The 25,220-nt window shown below is 35.3% G+C and overlaps 1 protein-coding gene across 1 annotated transcript in view; it reads right to left on the reverse strand.

The window, feature by feature from the left end:
- Positions 1-3,538: 3,538 nt before the first annotated feature.
- Positions 3,539-25,220, reverse strand: part of LOC121415542 (amiloride-sensitive sodium channel subunit gamma-2-like) — a 38,112-nt gene continuing 16,430 nt past the window's right edge. The window contains exons 3-11 of the mRNA XM_041608781.1: positions 24,974-25,077; positions 21,490-21,653; positions 15,836-15,940; positions 15,276-15,396; positions 13,968-14,043; positions 11,272-11,329; positions 8,192-8,268; positions 5,156-5,231; positions 3,539-4,031 (exon numbers count right to left, since the gene is read on the reverse strand). Coding sequence (XP_041464715.1) covers positions 3,843-4,031; positions 5,156-5,231; positions 8,192-8,268; positions 11,272-11,329; positions 13,968-14,043; positions 15,276-15,396; positions 15,836-15,940; positions 21,490-21,653; positions 24,974-25,077 — 970 coding nt within the window. The 3' untranslated portion in view covers positions 3,539-3,842. The remainder of the gene's footprint in view (positions 4,032-5,155; positions 5,232-8,191; positions 8,269-11,271; positions 11,330-13,967; positions 14,044-15,275; positions 15,397-15,835; positions 15,941-21,489; positions 21,654-24,973; positions 25,078-25,220) is intronic.

The raw sequence follows: 25,220 nt of genomic DNA on the forward strand, positions 1-25,220 counted from the left end.
TTTTTCAATGTTCAGTGACGATGTAAATAAGAACATACAAAAAAAGAGTTCCTTTTCAGCCCGGAACATCCCTTTAAGATCATGATTAAATACGGTCTTGAAGCGTTGTGTTAACGTGAGACGAGAGGGCGCTTGTAAACCACATTTCATACAGACAGGTTGAATGGAGATGATATGCTGTGGAAATCGAGATCGATGTATCTATTCAAAGACAGATGTACAATAGCTTGATCTTTAAAAATGAGTTTTGATAGAAAATAGATTGAAGTATGTTGTAAGAACTTAACAATCTCAATGCAGAGTGATTAGTATTATATTGAGAGAAACAACCAAATAGAAGTTCCTCAAAACTTAAAAATAACAATTAAAAACTTGTGGTTAAAATGTAGGATATATTTTGCCGGGACCAATGTAATTGTTTTAAGATAATCAAGAAATTATGATCCATAGGTTGGCTCTTAATGATATTAGATTCTAAATAACTATACAATTTACATTTTGGATATTATATTTTTTCTCTAAAGCACGGACATTCTATATTACCCATTTTCCAAAACGCTAATAGGAAATATTTTTGTCACACACACTGTTTAAATATTACAAATTATTAATAATAACACAACAAAGACCGAAAAATACAAAATTAATGATAATCATAATGACTTACTTACATTATCATAAGTCTTACGGGTAAAGTCTTCAAGCTCGTCGGGGGGGGGGGGGGGGCAAAAAAGGTATTCAAGCTCGTCAGGGGGGGGGCAAAAGGTCTTTCAAGCTCGTCGGGGGACAGGGATACGTCCTGTGCATGGGTTGTGACTCGTCAGGGGAGGGGGGGGGCAGACTGCCCCGAAGGCACGCTAGTGTTTCACACTTACACAATAATCCAAAGGGTTTCTTGACTAATATTTGCGAAAACACAACAAAAACAAGCCAGGGTGTTATTTGAAGAAATAATCATTTGTATTTCAGTAACCTCACACAATGTCAAAGCCTATGAAGACCTGTTGAATCATAACCATGACACACGCTGGGTGTTTTCAAGTTATGTGTTGGTGTTGGAAGCACAAGTTGAATTGTGTTTCCTAGTTCCAAAACATATTCTGAGTTTACACAAATGATACAGATCACAATATTGACAACTCAACACGTAGTGAGTGACTTTTCAGGACTAATATTTCATTTTATATTATTTTGTGTAATGGACATGTAAAATTGACCTAACTCCAGCACACAAAGGTAAAACGAACTTGATATCCCCCACTGGGAACAAATGCAAGAATGAGCAGGAAATTATCCAACAATAAACAAAAGAAAAGGGGCACTTAATTATTTTTTTTTATAATTCAGCCGAATTCTTTACTCTGATTACAAATACAGATGGATCTAGTTCTACGATAATGAAACTGACAGAGAACTAGCCTGGATCTAATAACCAATTCGTATCAATACTAAAAAAAACAAATTCAAGTAACCAGGCATTCATACACTGTAGTTTACCAATTAAACACATACCTTGTTATAACAATCGATGGGGGGGGGGGGGAACTGATACAAACAACAATCATATCAGATATATTGTTAAAGCGTTGTAAAAAGGGAGATATGGATTCATTCTTACTCTTAAAAGATGTGACTGCGAACACTATAGTTTAATAATAGCCTCACAGATTATGAGACTATCTTTCAATGATTGGTTAAACATTATTATTACTTAAATCGAAACAAAGTCTCTTGAATGTCTGGACATAGGTCATGGATTATTTTGCCACAAGTTATGAAATAATTCTCCAGGGTTCAATTACTGTTTAACATATTTTTGTAACTATTTGAATAAAATACATTAACAAATTCTTGAATTCGCAAAAGAAATTTCGTCCCTTTTTATATGGGGTCGGTTGCACGTATGGATTTGCTTTACTAAATCAATGAGATATCACCTGTAGAGGTGATATCTCATTGATTGTACCAGACTCAATTAGAGTGGTTAGTAAACAGTGCAAGACGTTTTGCTCTGACAAATATTGCTGATTGGTGGACCTCTAACTTGATAGATTAGCGAAACACAAAATAACCGCATGGTAGGCAGGTAGGACCTCAAAAACTAGCTTCATTACTCTGTGATATTCATGACGAGAAAGGTTTTGCATATTTAATGAGCTGGGTGCGGGCCAAACACCTCTTTTAATTCGGTCATTGCTGCTTGAATGTTTATCAAATTTCCTAATTTCTGTATCATTGTAAAAAAAGAAGAATCATTCTTTTTAGGTCATTTGTTTCAATTTATTTCAAAATTCTGTGTTGTAGGTGAAACTTTTGATCTAATACAAGCTCAAATCATTTTCACGTAACAAAAGTTGATATTTTCAGATTTTTAGATCATGATAAAGCTGAAGATCTAAGATTTAATATGATATAGGTTGTATAAGAGAGGTGTTGTTAATGGATCAGGATCCACCTATTAATATTTTGCAGCTTGAAAGCATGAGACCATACATTCATCCTGCGGCCGCTCCAAGATCACTTTCACCATATGTGGTAATGTTTTAAAATTACCCGGGCATGTTGTTCTCAAATATTATCCAGCCAATCAGAACTCTGGATTTCATGCTTCTCAGAAATTTCAGAAATCTCGTCTGGTATCTTGACAACTGCTTGATGGGAATAGCTGGATCCTGACCCACTTCCAATGTGCCATATATCAAGAGAATGAATTTTACGATAATATTGATATTATTTGAGCTCAAAATAAAAAGTTTTGCACATTTTGCAAGAGAAACAGAGGAAGAAAATTCTGTTTTTCAGACATCTTATCAGGCCTAAAACCAGTTATTTATCAAAATATTTCATTCAAAATGAATGACTATTATAGAAAAGTAATATTTACTCTTTCCTATGGTGTAATAATGTTTAATTTTACTTGAAGACAAAGTGGTAAAATTCTTTGAGAAAAAAGTCTCACAATTCACGTCATTTTGTAGGGAGGTGAATACAGCCACGAGAGGGTTAGAATAAATCTTGCCTATTGCTCATTAGCATAGGGCCCTGTGGTCTGGCTGACCTCTAAGTGATTGGTGGAGGAAGATTAATTTGCATGCGATTTACTTTGACCAATCATAGAGAAGGATTTTCATTATGTGCAATATAATGGACATCATTACGTAACCGTTGAATACGTTAAATTTGCAGATAAATAAAAGGATTTTGTGAACTCTTTAGTCTAAATGAACCAAAAATTTCTTGAAATCAACTTCCATGCTTTGCTTACTTATAACTATGTTTGTTGATTTTGAGAAAATAAGAACCTTTAAAGAACTGAGCCATACCATCAGAGACGCGCATTTAAATCACTGACTTATGACTTGTGGGTAAACTTCGATACCTAGATTGATTTGCTAACTTCCTTTCTAAGATTTATCACGATATTGCCAAAAAATGCAGACACAGTACATTTGGGTAGCTCCAACACGTTCTATTCGCAGAACCATAGACAGAATCAATGCTATTTCATAATGTCATGAAAACAAGAAGAAAGAGTGTTATGTGCAAGTACTTCAGCAATCTTCCCAAGATTCTTTGTTACATCCAATGGGCTGCCGAGCCATGTTGGTGTCATTTCTTCATCGAAACATGCCAAAACAGGGCAGTTGAGGTAACTTTTATCAATGACATTCTGAAAACCTTGGTAGAATCTTGGCTCAGTCATGTCAGTCAGGTTGTTGAGCTGTCCTGTATTGAGGAACAGCTTAAGAACATATTAGGTAGGATGCCGCCAGTTGTTACAGATGACTTTATGTGCACAAAGAATAATGGTGTAGCACACGTCATGCCAGCATTCATGCACATCATGTTCTACTCGGTCCCATTTCGATTGTATCTTCTGCAAATACCGTCCTCTTTCCTAGTTTAGTCAGTTTTGAGCAGCCATATTTGAAGATGTCGTAGAGGAGTTCAATGAACTCGAAGACGGTTAGGACGGATACTCCGATCCATAAACCTACTTGACCTCCTAGTGCACTGATGAGATCATAAACCTAAAAAATAAAATGTGTAATGTTATCAAACGTAAAATGGCATTTGACGGGAAAATATATACAGTATCTATTCTTATCCATATACTCAGAAGATGTTCCGCTAAGGAGGAGTTTAGAATTGAAAGGCATTGTTCTTCGAGGCTACACTCTCAAAAACGAATTGGTCAAATGAAAACCAATCCGATGGTGATATGTCTTCATTCGATGAAGTGGTCAATATCAATCGATATTCTTGTAGATTCTTACCAACAGATTGGTTCATTTTGACCATTTTCGGTCGGTCGGACACATATTCTACAACACACTTTTTTAAAAGAGTGAAGCATCTCTCTAAGAAAACAAAACATATCGCAAATCATAATTATGTTTTAATCATAAGTAAATAAACCTTCGGCAAATTCGCATGCCTAAGTTTGTCTTAATCAATTGACTTCCTCTGCAAATTTATCTCAATTTTTTTACCCAATTGATTACACACTTTTCATCTTTTTTATAGGTTGCTTGTAGTAATTGTATGCCAACTAGGAAATTATCTTTATCCATGTTGGAACCATAAACCATTACCCAAAAATAATGTTCATGTGTTAGATAGACACATATTAGATAAAAGGACGGCTCTTGATTGCAATTGGTAGCATCGCCTCATTTTTATAGGAATGTTTTCTTCGTTAGGAATGTGAGATGACACAAAAGTAGTAAAAAAAACTTTCTTCTTTTCAAAAAATTTTTTTTTTAACATACCCTTTGATTTTGTTCTCTCCTTTTGGTTTTCAATCACTTGAAGAAAAAAACCACAATGGCGGCTGCCCCTCCCTCGTACCACTATCTGTGTTTATTAAGAAGGCCTATACACTAATCAGAAAGGCGTATCCCACTATCTCACAAGGAGCTACACACTTCTCCCGTTAAAGATTTGGGAGCGTTTCATCAACGTTTCTGTCCTGTACAAGTTGTCGGATCTGACAACATTCATCATGTTCATTGATTGTGAGTGGCTAAGAAGCAGTGTTGTTATGGTAACTGTCGGATAAAACGTCCGACAAACCTGAAACGCTCTATGAAACGATGAAAAGCCTTTGAAACGCTCCCCCGGCCCTAGCACTACTTGTATAATCCATACTCACGGTATATTCTGGCGTCTGGTAGAAATTTTCGTATTCCAAGCTTGAAAAATAGACAATAACTTTGACAACATTGGTACTGTAAATCAAACAGATTGATATTAAAGAATAAGGACTCCATTCATCTCATTTTCATAGAACTCTTAGAAAATCATCGCGTTCTGAAGTGCGATCATCAGTTCAAAGATACGAAAGTACATTTCTATCTGGTTGGTTTTATCATGGACCTATAAAAGATGGACACTCATCGAATAGTTAATGAATTCACTAACATGTGACCGTCATTGTGCTCTAAATAACACTCTCTTCATATTTTCATACTTTCGTCCTACCGTGTTCCGCCGTCATTTGGCCATGAGTTGAAAGAAGCATTTCGTGATTAGACATTGATATTGCACAAAATGCTAAATCACTAATCCTGGAACATCGATGTGGAGGTTCTGGTTTACTTTTGACAATCTTAGTTCCATGTATTTTATTTGGGAAAATTTATGTACATTTTAAGAAAGAGGCAATATTGTGATTGACTGCCTATTATTCATAATCCCTTTTTTTCCATTTTCCTCCTAATATTCCAGATATACATGGCTCATAACCCGTAAAGAGTGCTTAACTCTTAATGTTAATGAGGTCATTATGTGCGTGCGGAAGAGTGCGGATCAAATAATAATATATTTTATGTCACAAAATCGTCTGCACCTTAATTTTGCTGCTTCATATCTAAAGCATGTTGGTTGACAAGCATTCTCTATCACAGGGCATCAGCCAACAAAACCAAAACCTTTGTGAATAATCATATACGCCTTGGTAGTCGCCGTTGTCCAAACACCTCTATGTTCCTCATTAAGATGCACGTAATCACTAGGCGACGGATCTCGTTCGATCAAAGACACGATAACGTTGAATGTCCATCTGTAATAGGTCCATGGTTTTATTGAGTAATTAATATTCCAGTCACATCTTTCATGAACGGGGAGCATGACTTTGAATGTTAAACATTACACAATCGATCGACAGTATTTGCCCAACACGTAATGTTAACATAAAAAATTGCTGCATTAATATGTTCTTTTACCCGGAAGGAATATTGTGAGATTTTTTTTGTATCTTCAAAGGTTTACGGTAGTGAGCGGTGATTATTTTTTTTTCTCTCCGCTCCAACGCTCGGGCGGCGTGACCAGGCCTTTAAGAAAGTATGTTATTTTGTCTTCTATCAACTACTACTATCTCTTTGAATCAATGTCGAACAAGGGGGGGGTGGCTTGGGCTATGGGCCTTCAAAGTTTCACTACTAAGAAAAGAAGGAAAATGAAAAGGAAAATGGTGATAATATGACATTATTTTCTTAGCATTGCGTCAAAATCTATCACAAAGTTAGATTTTGTGTGAAAAACCCTGAACTTTTTAGAAAGTTGGCGCATGACGCCACTGCTGTATGTAGATAAACCATTACTTTTGTAGAGAAACAATAACGGTTATTTTGTCATTATTCTGGTATGACCAAACAATTGTAATTGTTGATTCATTGTAGTATTGAAGTACCAAAATGTGGAATTGAGGTAATTTCTTCCCAAAGTTCAACAACGAAGTTATTTGTTTTCTTCACTATATTCACCTTTTTCTTAATGAACAAAACGATTGTAATTTGTAATTCACTGTGGTTACAATCTTCTGTAATGTATAGTCGTTGTTTATTGAAATGTTATCGTAGAGATACTGAAAGGAAAGAACTATTATTTTAGTATTAATTCTATTATTATCTTTATTATTCTTATCATTGTCATCATTATAATATCGTCATTATTATCATTATCATAATATGCTACAGGTTTGACAAGCTCTATACTAGCAAAAAGTCACTCGCATTGCACCTATCACGTGTCAAGCAAGAAAAGTGGAAGGTGACGACTTCACCTTTGACCTTTTGACCTCAAAACCAATAGGCTTCCTGGGATCTATGCTAGCATTATACATACAAAATAATATGAGCCTAGGCTAAATTAAACTGAAGTAATCGCATTTACAAGGAAAAGTTAACGGACAGACGGATGGACGGACACCGAGCGTGATACCATAATACGTCCCGTCTAGCATGTCTAGGACGGGCACATAACGAAATATATCAGAACTTGTTTGAAAGTGAAAAATATATCACACAATTGAAATTTATATCATCAAATAGTCTGACAATAATCTTTGGAGACATTATTTCGTTATACGATTATTTTTAATATAATGCATCTCGTAAAGCATCAATCCTTTATCTGTTTTTCTTGGAAGCATACCTTGATTGAATTCCCAACTATCATAACACCAAACCCTGGGAAAAGTAATGTATTAGAAATGTATTGACATTCAAGACTGTCACACTTTCCATTACCATACCTTGTTAGTGATGTTCTTTGCTGTCAAGACAAATCAAATATGCATAATATAATAACATGTGATGTATCAAAGGGAAAACATTGTTGGCAGTGTCAACACAATAATGGCACCGAACCTTCTTGAATAAAACATTTATTTCATGATTTAATACATAATGTTTTTTTGCAGAAGATAAGAAGGGATTGGGTGAGGGTCTGGGACGGGCAGACAGACAGAAACAGAGAATTTAGAAAGAGATCGATACAGATTTTTTTTCCAAGACGAAACGCAGAAAGAAGGGGGAAATAGGTAAGAAAGAGAAGAAAAGAAAGAAAGAAATGAATAAAAAAGAAAGAACGAATAAACAAGAATAGAAGTGTGTGTGTGTGAGAGAGAGAGAGAGAGAGAGGAATGGATGGAGGGGAGAGACGGAAAATAAATAGAGAGAGGGAGAGAATTAAGTAGAAGGGAAGAGTTAAAGATACTCGCATAGTGCTTATATCGTTGAACTATACAATATTTGTTGTGAACTTGGTTGGATTTTCCCAGTCAACCACCATATTTTCTTTCAATATTTAGACTTTTGTCCAATTACGAATATAAACAAAATTAACAATGATCAAATGCCAAAAATATGGGGAGAGGGGATTAAGATCTTGGTTTCACAATACTCACTCTATAAACTGGGTATTATTTTCAATCCTGTCTCGAAGATGATCTGAGAGCTGTTTTATCCCTTCCAGTACTGTCGGCTAGTGAATAATCAACAGTATAAATATATTAATATATCACTTGAGCTTATTCGATAGAGAAGAAATACACAAATACAGTTTTATCATAATGAAGATAAATATTGTCTATATTTTTATAAATGTATGGTGATCCGTGGAAAATATTGGTGTGATACATTATGTCCGTAAAGTGGCGCAATGTTTGATAAAGGTTGTATCATCATATTAATGGCAGATGTAATAACGATGTCAATTGGTAATGTAAACACTAACCCTTCACTCTAAATTACAGGGATTTAAAATTAGTCCAGATGGACTGTAGTTAGGGACCAATCGATTTCTGGATTTAGTTTTAATCCTAAAGACTTATATTTAAATCTAAAATGATTTAAATTTAAATCTTTCGAGATTTAAAAATGAATCTCAAGGATTCAAACTAAATCCAGAATTCGATTGGTCCCTAACTACAGTCCATCTGGACTTATTTTAAATCCCTGTAATTTAGAGTGTTGATTTGTAGAGCAGGGAGATGACACATGAAAGCATAAACAATGTGCACATTTAAAATCATATGAAAAATACTGCCATCAGCCCCGGATCCAGGCCCTTCTCCCCCAAAATCATTCACTATGTAAAAAAAATGTTGAATCAAAGGCTGGAGGAGTGACAACCTTTTTAAAATGTAACATCCAACCTTGCATAAAGCTGAGTTTTATATTGTTGGGTCGAACCATTAAAAGTAGTAAATGCAATATTTAGGAAAGATTGTCACTCCTCCATTCTTTCATAAGTTGATTTAACATTTTTTGGTCAAGAGATTTAGGCATTCCTTAATGTGTATACCATTATATTTATAGGTACATTTTAGAAAAAAGAGACAATATTCTTTCCACGTAATGATTATGAACTGAGCATCGATCAGTTTGTCTATCATAATATTACCTCATCAAAAATTGGCACATATAGAGCCATACTTTACGATAGAAATTTAGCGACAAATTCAAATATTGGTCTCAACAACCATGACCACTTTCAAATTAATTATAAAGTTTAATTAGACATTGCTTCCAAGTCTTAGCTTTGGTATTTGGTTTTTTGAGGGCCATTATAGTTTTATTGTACGCGAATGTGGCAAGGTGACCGACGAATTCCATTTCCTGCTTCTATCTGAGCCTTACCAAAATGGGGCTTATGTCGAAAGGGTGGGTGCTGTCGCGTTAGGGTGCGTCAACGCGAACGCAAAGATTCGTCCAAAGCCCCCCCCCCCGGTTTGGCCGAAAGGGTGCGTTGGGAGCGCCACGTCGCGTCGCTTTCACTGGAACGCGTCCTTTCGTCCAAAGCCCCCCCGGTTTGGACGAAAGGGTGTGTTTAATAATAATGAATAAATAAATACAAATATTTATAAGAAAGCTGAATATAAGGTATTTTGTCAAACATTGCCAATTTGCACGTAAAATAGTGGATTTTCAATCATTTAAAGCATTGACAATTTGAGGAAAAGAAAGAAAAGTTCAACTAAGAATAATAATGATAATAATAATAATAATGATAATAATAATGATAATAAAATCATATACCCACCCTTGCAATAAGCCACTTGGCGCCAATTTTTCACTCCAAATTCATTTCCATAAATTCACTCTTTGGGGTGAAATTATTATTATTATCATTATTATAAGTATTATTATTATTATTGTTATTATTTTTATTATACAAACAACACGTATATATTATTATTATTATACACACAACACGCACACATACACAACAGATACATCTCACAAAATATACTGAGGCAAGGTCTCAAGTGTAAAATATAGTAAGGTAGGGTCTGAAGAGTTAAACGTTGTGAGTGCTGACCCGACATCAATTTTGGCCTTGCCCTTCCAGGACACATCTGCCGTAAGTTTTATAATTTGGGGGACACCAAATATCTCCAGGTATACGAATGTTTTCCTTTGTAATAAAACACCTGCAAAGTATAAAATTGAAGGTAAGTTACTTTTTTTATTTGAAAGAACCTTGAAATCAGTCATAATTTTTACATGTATCAATATTACACCATAAAACATTTCCACCGAAAAATCCTCATGCAGCATGCCGTCATTGTTTTTTTTACCTTAAAAAGAATGTGTGTGCCATATGATGATTTATGTTCCTATGCAAATTTCACATATCACTCGTCTTTTTTGTTTGTTCAGCTTTCTTATAAATATTTGTATTTATTTATTCATTATTATTAAACACACCCTTTCGTCCAAACCGGGGGGGGGGGCTTTGGACGAAAGGGCGCGTTCCAGTGAACGCGACGCGACGTGGCGCTCCTAACGCACCCTTTCGGCCAAACCGGGGGGGCTTTGGACGAATCTTCGCGTTCGCGTTGACGCACCCTAACGCGACAGCACCCACCCTTTCGAAATAAGCCCCAAAATGGGCACTTTTTATGACCTGCCAACTGAATCATTGATGGAGTAGTCAAGAGGGCTCATCTTCAGTAGATGTCAAGTCATAATTTTTTATTAACAATTTTTATTCATACAATCCATATCATGTTGCGTCGCAGCGGCGTAATCACGATATCTAAACAAATTTTAGGGTCAGATAGTTTAATAATAAAATCAAAATTCGTTATTCGCACTGGCGCCCCTCCCAAACACCAATTCGGAACTTGAGTGTTGCACCTTCAAATAATCTGGATTGTCAGTTTCTAGTCACTCACAGAAATCACTTGTCAATTCGAGAATTTCTTTACTGAAGTTACTTATTCAATTTTCATGAATCGTCTAAAACAGTATCTTTAGAACAGTATTCAAGATACTTAAGAAAAACACCATAGAACCTGACATAGCCGTTGGATTATGAGAAGAAATGAAGATTTTTCGTTATTGATAAGCATTATTAAGCATTATTATGTAAATGAGTTGTCCTCAGGAATTACCGGACAAAGAACGTGAAATCTACAGTCAAACTACTACTACTACTACTACTACTAATACTAATACTACTACTACTACCCCGGCTTACCCGATGCTGATCATTCGGCCAGATTGCTTCTGATATTGTTTCCTTGTAGAAATTTTTACTATAACAAAAATTCAAAAGAATATACCAAATATCAGATGACTAAAACATGATAAAAAGTTATTCATAAAATATATGTAAAATTTTAAATGGCCTCCTTATACAACTTCTTCAACCAGCACATGTCTCGGAACATGTCAAATCACTTATCACCATGCATATCATTGATCTGTTGGTATGTCTCAGTGGGCACAACCGCAATTCAACCTAAGGCTGTGTCAAATTAAAGCAACGCACACCATCCATTAACATTAGTTTCTGGAAAGCACCCAAAACATGAAATATTGATTGGATGATAAAGCCTGAATGAACATGGACCCTTGCGGATTTGACCTTTTCTTGATTTAGGTTGCTTTTGACAACTTCACTCATCTACTAGCCGTTGATGCTGTCCATGTCAGGGTTCAAGTGGTGTACTGTCTGTATGTTGGCCAGTCCGGATAATTCCTGAGCTAAGTCGAACTATTATTGGGTTACTTTTTAATCGCTATGAGCCTGTCCGTTCATTGAGAAGGCGTGTGTTTCAGACCTGTGCATAGTTCTTGGGTCCCGAAACACAAAGTTTGGTGATAAATGAATTGATTTTGATTATCACGATTAATTGTACATTGTAGTTAAAGCAATCAATCGTTGAAAAATGTTCTACGATTATTGCTATGCTTTGTGTTACGGGCCCCTGATCAGTTTAACATCTGATGCACATATTAAAAGGGAAAGTGTTTCGACATCTTTCTGAGCGAATCAGAGAGAGGGGAAATAACGAAATGTGATTTTCAGGATTGATTGGAGTAACAACCATTTTAGAATTATTTTGAAACATGTATAGCAGTGGCGTATAAGGAGCCAACAATAAGGGGGCAGATATGGCGCATTGGGAAAACTTTATTTAAAGAAAAAATTTGTTATTACAAAAATACAATTTTGTGATAGAATTTGACTTAATATTAAGAAAAATAATATAGTTCATCCTCTCTTTTTTTCTTGGTCGTGATTCTTTATTTATCTATTTGTTTATTTGTTTATTTATTATTCATTCATTCATTCATTCATTCATTTATTCATTCATTCATTCATTCATTCATTTATTTATTTATTTATTTATTATTTATTTGTTTATTTGTTTATTTATTTATTTATTATTATTATTTTTTTTTTTTTTGGGGGGGGGGGCTTCTGCACGCCACTGATTCCCCCAAAGAATCATCGAAAGTCACACTTCAAAACGCCAGAACACTAATCGTTTTCAACGATCATTACCTATACGGAAAAGAACTTAAAGCAGATGTCTCACATGTTTTGAAAAACTTGAGGGAAAGTATTTCGTGTTTGTATGAAATATGAGTCACCACCCCACCCCCAGATCTATTAGCATCCATGCCGATATCCTCTCTTAAACCTTATCCGTGGAATTCCCTGGAAATGTAATCAATACTTCTGGCAGGTCAGTATGGCGTCACCAGGTGAGAAGAAGTATGTCGGTGATCTATGAAGCATCCTCACCGGGAATTCGTGATGAGAAGTTAATGATGATGTATTATTAATATACAGGTAGGAATTGGCCTATTAGGTGTGAGGTTCAAACACCTCATAATCGTTAAAGCGAGCGTTGACTGGGGACATAGATGAAAACCCCAACCGCATCTTTTCCAACACCTTAATTGGCAAATGCAGAGCACGCATGAGTGCAAGTGACTGTACAGTTACACCAACGTAACAAACTCCTAACCGACCGACGATACACCATACTATTATATCCGTCATGATAATAATCTAGACAGTTGACTGGTCTACACCCCGTCATGTGACCTAAGATAGCTCCAACCATTGTCATGAAATCGGCAAAAATATCATGAATCCGGCATCTGACGTCACAACCCGGGAATAATACTCCGAGCCGTGACGTCAGATGTAAATAGTTCAAAAACTTTTTATTACGGGTGGGCGGGGATTTACCCAAACTCACGTGCACGTACAATGTGGGAAAACATCCGACGGGTCATTTTACGGAGCACTCCTATGATGGGGTCGGTTTCACAAGTGTGACTTTATGTGGCATAATGCTCTGCATACATGTTCTCCGTACGATAGTATGGCATTTCACAATCACTTCACAGACGCTTTTTATAACGCAGGTAATCTTTTGTCAAAAGCCCTTCATAACAAAGCAGTCATTTTTCGGAAAACGGTGAATCAAAACAGGAGTGTCGTCCTGGACAAACCGTATACTTGCAATTATTTTGTTCGGTCCGAATCTTAAGACGATGTGATGTCCTAGTCCACCAATTGTCGACAATGGCTTCTAATCCGTCCATTGTTATTTGACGGGCATTTTGAATAGATTCTCAATGTTCCAAAAAAGTGTCAGCGAAGTGGATGCTAAAAAATTAAGAACATGCAGAACATTGTTTCACCCGTGACTACGACACGACCCAGTGACCAGATAACCAATTATTTTAAGATTTATTGATCTCCTGATGATAAACATTCCCGGTTCTCTAATTAGTGTTCTGTTTTATTACAAGATTCGGCCATTTTTTTCTCTTCCGCGCGTGTAAGTATCCATACAATTAAACGTATCATACTTCAAAATCTTGCTTTCAGGGACACAATGCATTAAGGAACTGGCTTTATTTCCTTACCGACAAGGCGTCCTGCAATCACAAATAATTTCTCGGTTGATATACTGCTCTGTTGCCCTTTTAAAACATTCCTTTTCTAGAAAAGAAAGAGATAGAATGAAAGGACATGGTGGAGACGAGCATATAGTACACATTATAGAGGAGATGTGGAGATGGACAGAAAGAAATGGAGAGAGAGAGAGAGAGAGAAGGGGGGGGTAGAAGTGGAACGTGATGCGGTTATTTGCTGAGGATCACTGGCCCTAAAATTGCGTTGTCCAAGTATGGCGGATGGAACAAAAAAGACCCTTTTAATACAAAAATCTTATTTTGGATGGACATTGGGATGATATTAAAAGAGTAATACATTTCACTCTTTCCCTTTCTTTTACTTTCTATTCTCCTTTTCTTTCTTGGCCGTGAATCTTTTGGGACAATAAGGCCTCTACTCTCAGCACCTATATGCGTCAGGACTGTGGATGTACTTCAGTAAAAATCGATTTTTTTTTAAATCTTATGATATCTTTTTCTCTACTCTATACCAACTGGCGATCAAAAATATGAAAATTTTATTTATATAAGGGTTCTTATATTCATGAAACTGATTTTAATTCCAAGGCATATTCCCTGGTAAGCTTACTATCAGAGCAATGCATGCGTACATGTATGGTTACTTATAAGGAATGACAAGAGGGTGGATAACCAAGATATTAAACATGGTGCGTACATTTTATGAATTTAATATCGCCTCACAGAGCAGTAGGCAAGCATTACGCTAAACCAACATTAGAATGTATCATAACAAATTCCATCTCAACCACAAGGTTATTTGAATATTTGAATAAAATCGGATGTAAAATAAGAAAGTTCAGACACTTTAAAATTTTGCTTAATTTCACAAATTAGTTATATGCACACCATGTGCAAAATGAGGAGACTGATGACGTCACCCTCTCACTATTTTAAAAAATTTATTATGGAAGATGAAGTACTTTCATATATTCTCCTCATCGTCATGTGAAACAAAGATTAATTCCTCCCTATTCAACATTTTTGTTTCAATCAAGAGGGTCCTTATTGTCAAATTCGTAAAAATATAATTAAAAAATATACATAAAACACAAAAAATCGTGAGTGATGGACGTCTTTGACTCTCTCATTCGCATATCACTGAAATGTGGATAATTGTTTTGTGAAAAATAAGAGAAAATTTAAGCTCTTATTTTACATCCGATTTTGATGACATTTTTATTGTCATGCTTGTTGGATTTTCCTCTATTGATGTTAACAGTTTATATTTCTAAAATTGTCTTTAAGAAAAATAAATACCTTGGTTTTTCTGGGCGGGGAAAATATTACAGGCTGGTATTGATTCATTGAATCTATAGCGGGCATCAGCACAACCGCATTCATTTCTAATATGATTAAAGAGGCAATTCTTTTCACACGCCTGTATAGAGAGAGAGAGAAAACAACATATTTGAATCATCATCAGAAAAGTCAGTTTCATTAACACATAAAAAAGAAGTATTTGATGTTATAACTTTTTATGTCTAGAGCCTCTAGATATTCTGAAATTGTCGCATTTGACTGTATTATGCCACACGAAACATAATTATAATGTCATAATTTTCTGATTATGCACTCTGATTTCGTCTTTTGTGGCAAATATGACTTGTTTTCATTTACAAAGAAACTAAAAACCTGAACATTGATCCATTTAATTTGTATAAGCACCGCTATCCATCACAGCACCTTTTTTTGTCTGATTCAATAAAAAAATCCAATAATACGAGAGAAATTGTGATATTTCCTTGAAATTGATCCTTGAGCGTGTGATAAAGAGTAAGAAGTTGGAAGAAATTTAATCCATTTGATGTTTTACTCACCGGAACTGAGTATATTATATGTGGAAACCTTTCTCGGAATATATTGTCTACTCGAAAATCGTCGGTACACGTCGTGTAAGGATATCCTAGCTGGTGTACTGAAATCTGTTTGAAAAAAAGGGAAGACATTTTGAAGAACTTTAGAAATTTTGATAGAAAGAATGTGGACGTCATGATTTCATAAGTTATTTTTTTCCTCAACGGGGGTGGGGGTGACCCCTCCCATAGGCTACTGCATAAAATTCGAAAGGATTTACGGCACTGTCATTCACGGTTTTTTTAATGAATACTTAGGGATATTTACGCCAAATTATTAAAGGTTATCTTTTCTTGCGTTTGGATGGTCTCATTAATTCCTTGTGTTGAAATGAAATAATATTCCTAGAAAAAGTATAGATCACGTCATAACAATGGAAAGATATTGTTTCGTGTAGGCAGAGACGAGTGACATAAAGATACAGTATATATCGGGTCCTATATGCTAACCGAGAGAGAACAGCAAACGAGCTTTAAAACGTTGCCTTTGAATTTTCTCCTCGACCATCGAGCCCCCATCGATCGGATGGGTGTTTCAAAAAGCTGTTCGTACACACTAAGAAATCCCGGAGCAAATGGAGTGTACGATACGTGCGTACACTTCGCAATAATAGAGGGGTTGATGGAATAACAGGTTAATTATTGTTAATTTTAAGAGAAAAGTGGTGACTAAAAGGAGGACCAGTAAATAGAGATATCGAGATAAATAGAGATTACTGACTTATTTAGTGGATTTAGCCTACTCTCTTAAAGTGACAGAGTGGTTTTGAAGAGGAGGGAAAAGAGGGGTTGATGGAATAACAGGTGAATTACTGTTAACTTAAAATAAATTTTAAAAGCTCAAACATTTTCTAAGACAGTTGGCAAGCAGTATATAGAAATATCTAGATAAATAGAGATAACTGACTTATTTAGTGGATAGCCTACTGTCTAAAAGTGACAGAGTGGTTTTGAAGAGGAGGGAAAAGAGGGGTTGATGGAATAACAGGTGAATTACTGTTAACTTTAAGAAAAAGTGGTGACTAAAAGGATGACTAGTATAAAGAAATTCAAGCATAGACTCTACCGCATGGTTTATTTAGGACTAGATCTAATTTAGTTGGAGTGCACTGGAAATGCCTGACCAACTTTTAATTAGCATAAAATTTAGGTCTAGACCCAACTTAAAGGGATGGTCCTGGCTGAAAATATTCATATCTAAATGAATAGAGTAAAATTTACAGAGCAAAATGATGAAAATTTCATCGAAATCGGATTACAAATAGGGAAGCTATTGAATTTTACTTATATTTAGCAATATTTTGTGAAAACAGTTATATGCACATCGTCATGAATATTCATTAGGTGTGCTGATGATGTCACATCCCAACTTTCCCTTTTCTTATGTTACTACATGAAATCATAAGTGTTTCATTTTTCGTACATGTGTAAATGATGTGTCTCCATTATGATGAAATAAGTTGCGGCAATAAATAACTAATGCAATTAATCAGATGACAATATCCAATTGTTTTAGTTCTTGGTAGAAAAAAAGGAATAGACCTAATCTCATAAAGATATAACAAAATACAAAAGAAAAAGTGGGAATGTGACATTACCAGCCCACCTAATGAATATTCATAAAGACATGCCTAGAACTGTTTCACCGGATAATGTAAATCTCTAAAATTCAATAACTTTGTTATTTGTTATCCGATTTTGATCAAATTTTCAGCATTTTGCTTTGTGAATTTCACTGTATTTATTGAGATATAAATATCTCCAGCCTGGACCATCCTTTTAAAAAATATCATACTTCCAATATCCTCACTTACCGACACGAATTAATCCTTATACTTAATAATTCCAATAGTTTTTATTGCATAGGCTGGGTGAGTGGATTTAATTTTGCGTTGTTGGCTATTCACTAGATAAAGCAAAGATTGCAAATAGTTGGCTATCGAATACTAAATAAAATCAATTATTGTTTTATTTAGTAGACTCTGTTGGCTATATAGCAAAGACTGAGAGCAGATAGTTGGCTATCTACTAAATAAAATCAGTAATTGTTTTATTTAGATGGGCACCCCAGATAGGGGTGCACACTGTACACCCCTATTCGGGGTGTACGTGTGCTGCACCGCTAGGGGTCCTCTTATAGGGACAAGCCTGTGCACCCCTAGGGGTGTAAAATTGAACCCGAATTTTTTAGTGTTTAGGTTACGGCCGTATGGCAAGAAGTTTTACATTTAATCCTATTTCTTGATATCATGAATTTATTTCTTGATATCAAGAGTTCAGTTCTCGATATCACGAATTACCATAACGTACTATACAGAACCCTTCCTTTACGACGATATAAATCCAGACACATTTAAAATGAAAATCAAGACACAAGTGTGTCAAATAATATGAATTGATTGATTTTCTTGATATCAAGAAATCGAATTCTTGATATCAAGAAATTAATTCTTAATATCACGAAATAGGATTAAATGTTAAAACGGCTTGCCATATACGGCCGACTGGTCAGCCTTTCTTGTGAACTAAATCAACACCTATCAAAGTTTGGTGCATAACATTGTTATGTATAAGTAAAATTGTAAAAGCAATTACATTCATTTATTTAGTTATTTTCTCTTTAAGGATATTCATAGCATAGAATGATTAAGAATATTCCAGAATGTCTCAGTAAAGCTTTGTAAGGCATGCCTACACCTATTTAAAGGCTGAACATTTTCGTTATTTTTGAATAGAGATTGCTTTACAATTGACTCGTAGTGGCAGTGAAAAGAACAATAGGCTTAGCCATGTTGTTTACATTGTTAATTTCAATGAGGCCATTCAAGAGGTTTCTAAAATTAGACTGCTCTAGAAATTGGCAGAATGTTATTTTTGTAGACAATACTAGAAGCTTCCAGAATAGTGAATAATAGAAGCTTCCAGAATAGTGAATAATTTATATATAAGCTGGCAGTTTCTTCAAGGAGATTATCACATCAGATCAGAACTCAGAGTTTCACGCCAGACTTTATGTCAGAGCATAGTTTATTTCCAACTGGAATACAACGTCTATCTTCTGTAGAATTATTTGCACACCATCAATGAACTGTTTGCAGCTACTTTTAGAGAGGAATTCTCAGTTCTCATCGAGATCATAAACCTGTTTTAATGAACGCTTTTCAACCCATGGATTGCTGAAATTGACTGTTAATCATCATCAACATCGTCTTCATCGACATTTCAATTCGTTACAGTGACTCTTATTATTCATCGTGCTTCAACATCAATTTCATCATCGCCATCATTGTGAAATTTAATTAAAGGAATCTTCGCCAACTGACTTGGATTTTATTTGGATATACTATCATAACTTTGGATTGCACATCTGACACTTCAAGAGATGTAAGATCAATTTTTTTTTATGTTTTGTTAGTTCATGATTGTTATATTTCTTGTAATAAAAAAAAGGAAATCAACATTTGAAACTAAATTTTCATTGTTGTTTGTTGCAGTATCGTAACACCATTAACGATTAGAAAGCGAAAGAGACATCAATCGTTTGTAAAGTCGCTCGTAATTTACGAACAGCTTTATGAAACACAAACAACCACCAGGTCTAGACACATTTAAAATGAAAATCAAGACACAAGCGTGTCAAATAATCTAACTTGATTGATGTATCAATACTGACTTTTCATACAAAAAGCTTTATTATAAGGGCAAGTTAGTTATTGACATGATGCAAATAAGGTGTGTTACAAATGCAGAAAGCCAATTACACTATTCAATTCTTCACCAAGGACGAAATATAAATACGCACATGCGCAATTGTGTTTTGACCTACTCCCGCAAGATAAGATTGAGTGGCTCGTATTCTGAAGTCAGGTTTAATTTAAACTCTGATTTAAATTTATGGTTTAAATATGGATAACAAATAGTGGCATAAATCTCTGACAGTATAATGTCAATGTATCAGCTCACCTTTCTATCAAACCATTACTCTTTTGGAAGGATAATATAACTTTCTTTACCATTCATGAGTTATGAAAGAGCACAGTAAACAAGAAACATGCAATGAAAGTAAAATTGTGACATTTTTTGTCTTTCTATAATTTTAGCACAGAGTTAGACCAAATTAAACCTGACTTCAGAATACGGGCCAATGGGTTCAAATTCAATTGTGATTCCATCATAAGCACGGTGGAGGCTATTATATATATACCGTGATCACTTTGTATGATTAGATACGAACCATTTAATGATACATAGTAATATTTCATTCATTATTTGTATATGTTACTATTCAAAACTTTGATAATAACAATCTAATCAAGACAGTGATTGTTAGGTCATATGAAATATGAACTAGGCTAGGGCCAACAATAGGGGCAAGAAGAGTTTGGAAATCATGTAAAATTGAGCAGTTTCATGGACTGGTCATGTATATAACTATATATATATATATATATATATATATATATATATATATATATATATATATATATATATATATATATAATATATATATATATATATAATCGTTTAATACCCATCCATTTCTTTGACCCTTTTTTGTGTGTGTGTGGGGGGGGGGTCAACTACAGGAAAGGTCAAAAATTGATGATCGTTTTCAAGTTTTTGTTAACATTACTGGAAAAGGTGATGGCGGCCAGGGGCAGCCCCCAATCATCAAACTCTGAGTAATTCCTTGTCCTCAACCCCGCACCACCAAATCAGTCCTGACATAGATTCGGTATAGAGGTTACGGATAATGTATTTGAGATACGGTGACACATAAATTATGGTCGGTAACAACAATTTTCTTCTCCGATTTCATGCCCAATTATTACTTCCATATCATAGAAAAGAGACACACAAAATCAAATAGAAAGGAGAAAGGGGTGGGGATGGATAGATATAGTGAGGGTTGGGGTCTGGTGGGTTATGGATGAAAGGGCTTTGAGTTCCTTGATCAAATACAATAGAACAATTAAGATATAGTCTTTTCTGTTCTTGAAATCAAACTTTAAAATATCTACATTAATCATGCTTCTTCAAAACCTGACCCCCAAAATTGTCGGTTAAATTTAGTTATTAACCCCGTACCTTTGAACGTTCAAATTGAGCGGGTAATGCTTACGTTACTTAAGTATTAGGTGAATAATGATATGACTAAATATATGACTATAGAATAAGTTAACTAGACATGTGTAGGTATCAAGCCAGTGTTGTTCCATTTTTATGACTGACAGCGCTTCTATCAAAGCAAAGTCATGATGAAATAAAAACATTGACGAAGCGAGGACGACAGGTGTAATATCTAAGCTACGGTATGTTAATAGACCTGATAGAGGTCGTTTGGTTTCGTAATGATAATAAACATAGAAGAAAGCCTAGATAAGATGGCATTGATCTAGTCAGTAGACTTAAGAAAATATGTAGAAATGGATGGGTGGAAGGTGGAGAGAAAAGAAAGTTTACTGTGTATACATCACCCTCATCATTGCCGTAATCATCACCATTAACCATCAATATCATCATCATCATCATCACCACCACCATCACCACCACCGCCATCATCATCATCACCATCATCATCGTCGTCGTCCCAATCATCATTCCTTTATATTCCTAACCTTTGTCATTCCAATTGATGTTGCTCTTCCTGGGGCCAGGGTAGAGCCCGAATCCTCGGGGAAGGGCATCTCATTCTGATCATGGATGAGGAGTCTAATTCCAGCTGACGGTTGGAGGGTGGAGATGTACTCCTCTTGGTCTATGAAAAGCTCTAATGCAAGCCCTGTTAGAAAGAGAGAGATAAATAAAAAGAAAGACAGGAAAAAGATAGATAGATAGATCGACAGACAGACAGACAGGTATAATATAGAGAGAACAAAAGGGAGAGGAGGGAGAAAGAGAGAGTGGACGAGATAGAAAGTATCAGGCTAAGTGTAAGACATTATGTGTCGCATTATTTTAGTAAAATCGATATCGAATGCTTTTAAGGCACATTGATATAATTCTGAACATGAGCATGATGACATGGTACATGACTAGATAGATGATCGGGCAGAACACAGCAAGGATAGACAAAAAATACAAATAGAGACGAATAAAAAGAGAAAAAGAGTTAAGAAGAAGATGAGGAGAAGGGGTGATGAAAGCAAACCTCAGAACAAAAAAGAGGATAACACTGATTTCTTCAGATGTAATATGAAAAGAGCGGAATGGAATGAGGGAGGTAGGCAGAAAGAACATATAGGGGTGATGTTGAGATATGTACAAGACCGTGATACACTGAAGCGTTGACCATCTTCTCTCAGATAACATGGTTTGATCCACTAATCATAACTAATTTGCAATCGTATCTGAATGAGGATTCACGTCGATTCAAGGATTTTTTTACCAAACTAAGTTATGGGACAGTATTCATTCACAATGCTATCTTCAATGCAATGCATTTAATATTTGATGATTCTAACGCTTTTGAATGACTGAAGGCCATGGAATGTGCGCGTTTTGATCAGTCGCTCAAAACACATTTATTGAGATCGTTCATTGAAGCTAAAATGCTGTATATTTGCCATGGTCAGAGCATTCGTATAGATTCATTAATGAACATCATTGATATTAAAGGTGACGGATAGGAATACAGGGGCCGCTGAAGCGGGGGGGGGGGGGGCGTATCAGCCTCCAATTTTTTTGTACAAAAACTTAAAGTGATTGGTTAAAGCCTGTGTATAGCTTTGGTAAAGGGTCAATAATGTGATTGATAATCGAATATCATCTAATATGACAGTCTTACTGAAGCATAGAGACCGTTAGATATTTTTCCAACTGCACTTCTCTGAGAAAATTTCAAATATTCAAATCTTGGATATATAGCGCCCTCTCTCGGCGATGCTTGTTTTAAATTTAAAAAATGGGCATTCAAGCACTTATCTTATAAATTTAGTGATTAGATATCTAAAAGTTACAGACAAAGAACATATCTTGAAAGTTTCAGCCCATTCCATGATTTGGAATAGGATTTAATTGAAAGACAAAAACACACAGATATTTTAATTTGATCGGGTGACCCGATCAAGTTAAATTTCCATGTAAAATCGCAAAATTTATCCTGTAAAACACATTTTCATTTCATATCCTCCACATCATAACTGTTATAGGGCATATCCATTCATATTAGCTAGCAATGAATTGGAATAGTGATAAGTGCATTTTGGTGGATTTACCAAAACTATACACAAGCTTTAACATCGGTTTGACTTTAAAAAAATATGAGCTAGAAGGTCACACTTGTCACCTGTGTCTGTTATATGTTACAAAAATGATGCCCAGAAAAAATTGCGTTCAAAAATATTTATTAAGTGCTTCAAAAATTGAAATTCAAGGTGACCGGAAACACCATCTTAATTTCATCCCACACACTTATGTGTACTATTTAAGTGTCTATAAGACGCCTATTTACAAAATCGGGGTTTGCCTTGTAATTTTAGCTTGTCATTCAAATAATGGTTGTTTTTAGTGTTTATTAGTTCTAATACATGCACTACACATGTTTCATCTTGGTTTGAGAATTTTTTAAATTGGCTGCTCACAAAGTTAAACAATACCTTTAAAACGATCATGTGATTGTGATTATTTTTTGCATGGTCAGCTTAGCTCACCCCCTCCCCCACTTTGAAAACAGTTCCGCAGCCCCTGGAATAGACATGTGATAATACACCGGATCGTAGCACGGGATCTTATTTAGTAGGCTATCAGTTAGCTCTTTTTGTAAATGTTCTTTTGAAATGAAATCCGTTATCGGTATAAATTATGTCGCGATGCATCAACGCGGATTGTCGTGAATGTGTTTCTATACCCAATCTATGTTAGATGTAGACATAGCGGTAGATATGACCTTTGCTGTAATGGTGTCTTATGAAATTACACTGCACTGCAAATTGTATTGCACAGTTTGTCTGGTTTTCTTTCCCTTTCGAGGCCTCCAGCAATTTTAAGCTCTAAGCTTAAGATTTAGGTCCCCCACATTTCAAAATGTATTATGTCGATATATATAATGTATGCATTTTTACAATTTTTGTCTGCTAATTGCTTTAATGATAAAGAAAATAAATTTGTCAAGTATAATCATATTTCAATAAGAATGTTAGAATGAATGTATGCATATATTATTCATTATGTCATTTGCTTATTGTTATGTTTTGCTGAAGACAAAGATTGAACTTGTATAAACTTTTTTATTGGAATTTTGAAATGAATAAATCAAATCAAATATAAAAAAAGTATAGTAAGTAATTTCTACATGAATAAATGAAAAAATAAAGGAAAAATGAATACATAAAAAGAAATCACATCGACCCAATGCATGCACGATGATCCATGTCTCCTCTCTGTACATAATTTACTGAAATTGTTTAATTTACCATCACCCTCAATCTCTCGCATTAAGCTTGTCTGTGGCCTGTCGGTGAACTTTCTCTAATTCTCTAATTATTCAGTTACATTATCATTTTATGAAGGATTATTATCTTCCAAATCCAAATACCAAGGCTTCAGGTTCGGTTTCTCCTGTCTGTATAATATTATGTCGGCATGGTCGGCGTGTTGTGTTTTTAATCGACCTACTGTACTGTGGGTGCGTCGTGGTCTAGTGGTTCTGACTCTCGCCTTTGAAACAGAGGGTCGTGGGTTCGAATCCTAGCCAATGCGTATATTCCTTCAGCAAGAAATTTACCCACACTTTGCTGCACTCGACGCATGTGAGGTGAATGGGTACCGGGCATGAGTAATTCCTTGCATGCACTGAGCACCGGTGATGGTAGCTCGAGCTAAAGCCGGGGTTATATTAGCAGCGCTATATATCTTCAGGCAAAAGATATTATTATCATTATTACACAAAATAAGCGTTCACTATAGGAAGAATTCTCTCCCCTCTCACTCACTGTTATCTTTCCCCTCTGAGTCCCTCCCACCCTCTCCATATCTCCTTTCCTTTCGTTCGATTTAAAAGCCTCTCTAGAAATCATCCCTGTAACATTAGACTACATCTTAATTAGTCTTTATCAGTAGCCCTACAAACCGTGCCGTATTCACTCAAGAAGAATGACTTACCATATATGGGTCCTATTTCATTTGACCGTAATGGTAGGCCGGCGACCCCTGAGTTGAAGGTGTAACAATTTCCATAAAGGTAGTTAAAGAACCAAGTAAAATTCCTGGAAAAAAACAAAACAAAATAAAAATTATGTTCATGTATTTTATAACAAAACTTTCTCTCTTTTCATCGAGGTCTTCTTGTACAAAAACCGAATGACAAAACTTTGCCTTGAATGTGTTGTAAATGCGATACAATGCTTAC

The sequence above is a fragment of the Lytechinus variegatus genome, chromosome 5, assembly GCF_018143015.1.
Source record: "Lytechinus variegatus isolate NC3 chromosome 5, Lvar_3.0, whole genome shotgun sequence".
Taxonomy (NCBI): domain Eukaryota; kingdom Metazoa; phylum Echinodermata; class Echinoidea; order Temnopleuroida; family Toxopneustidae; genus Lytechinus; species Lytechinus variegatus.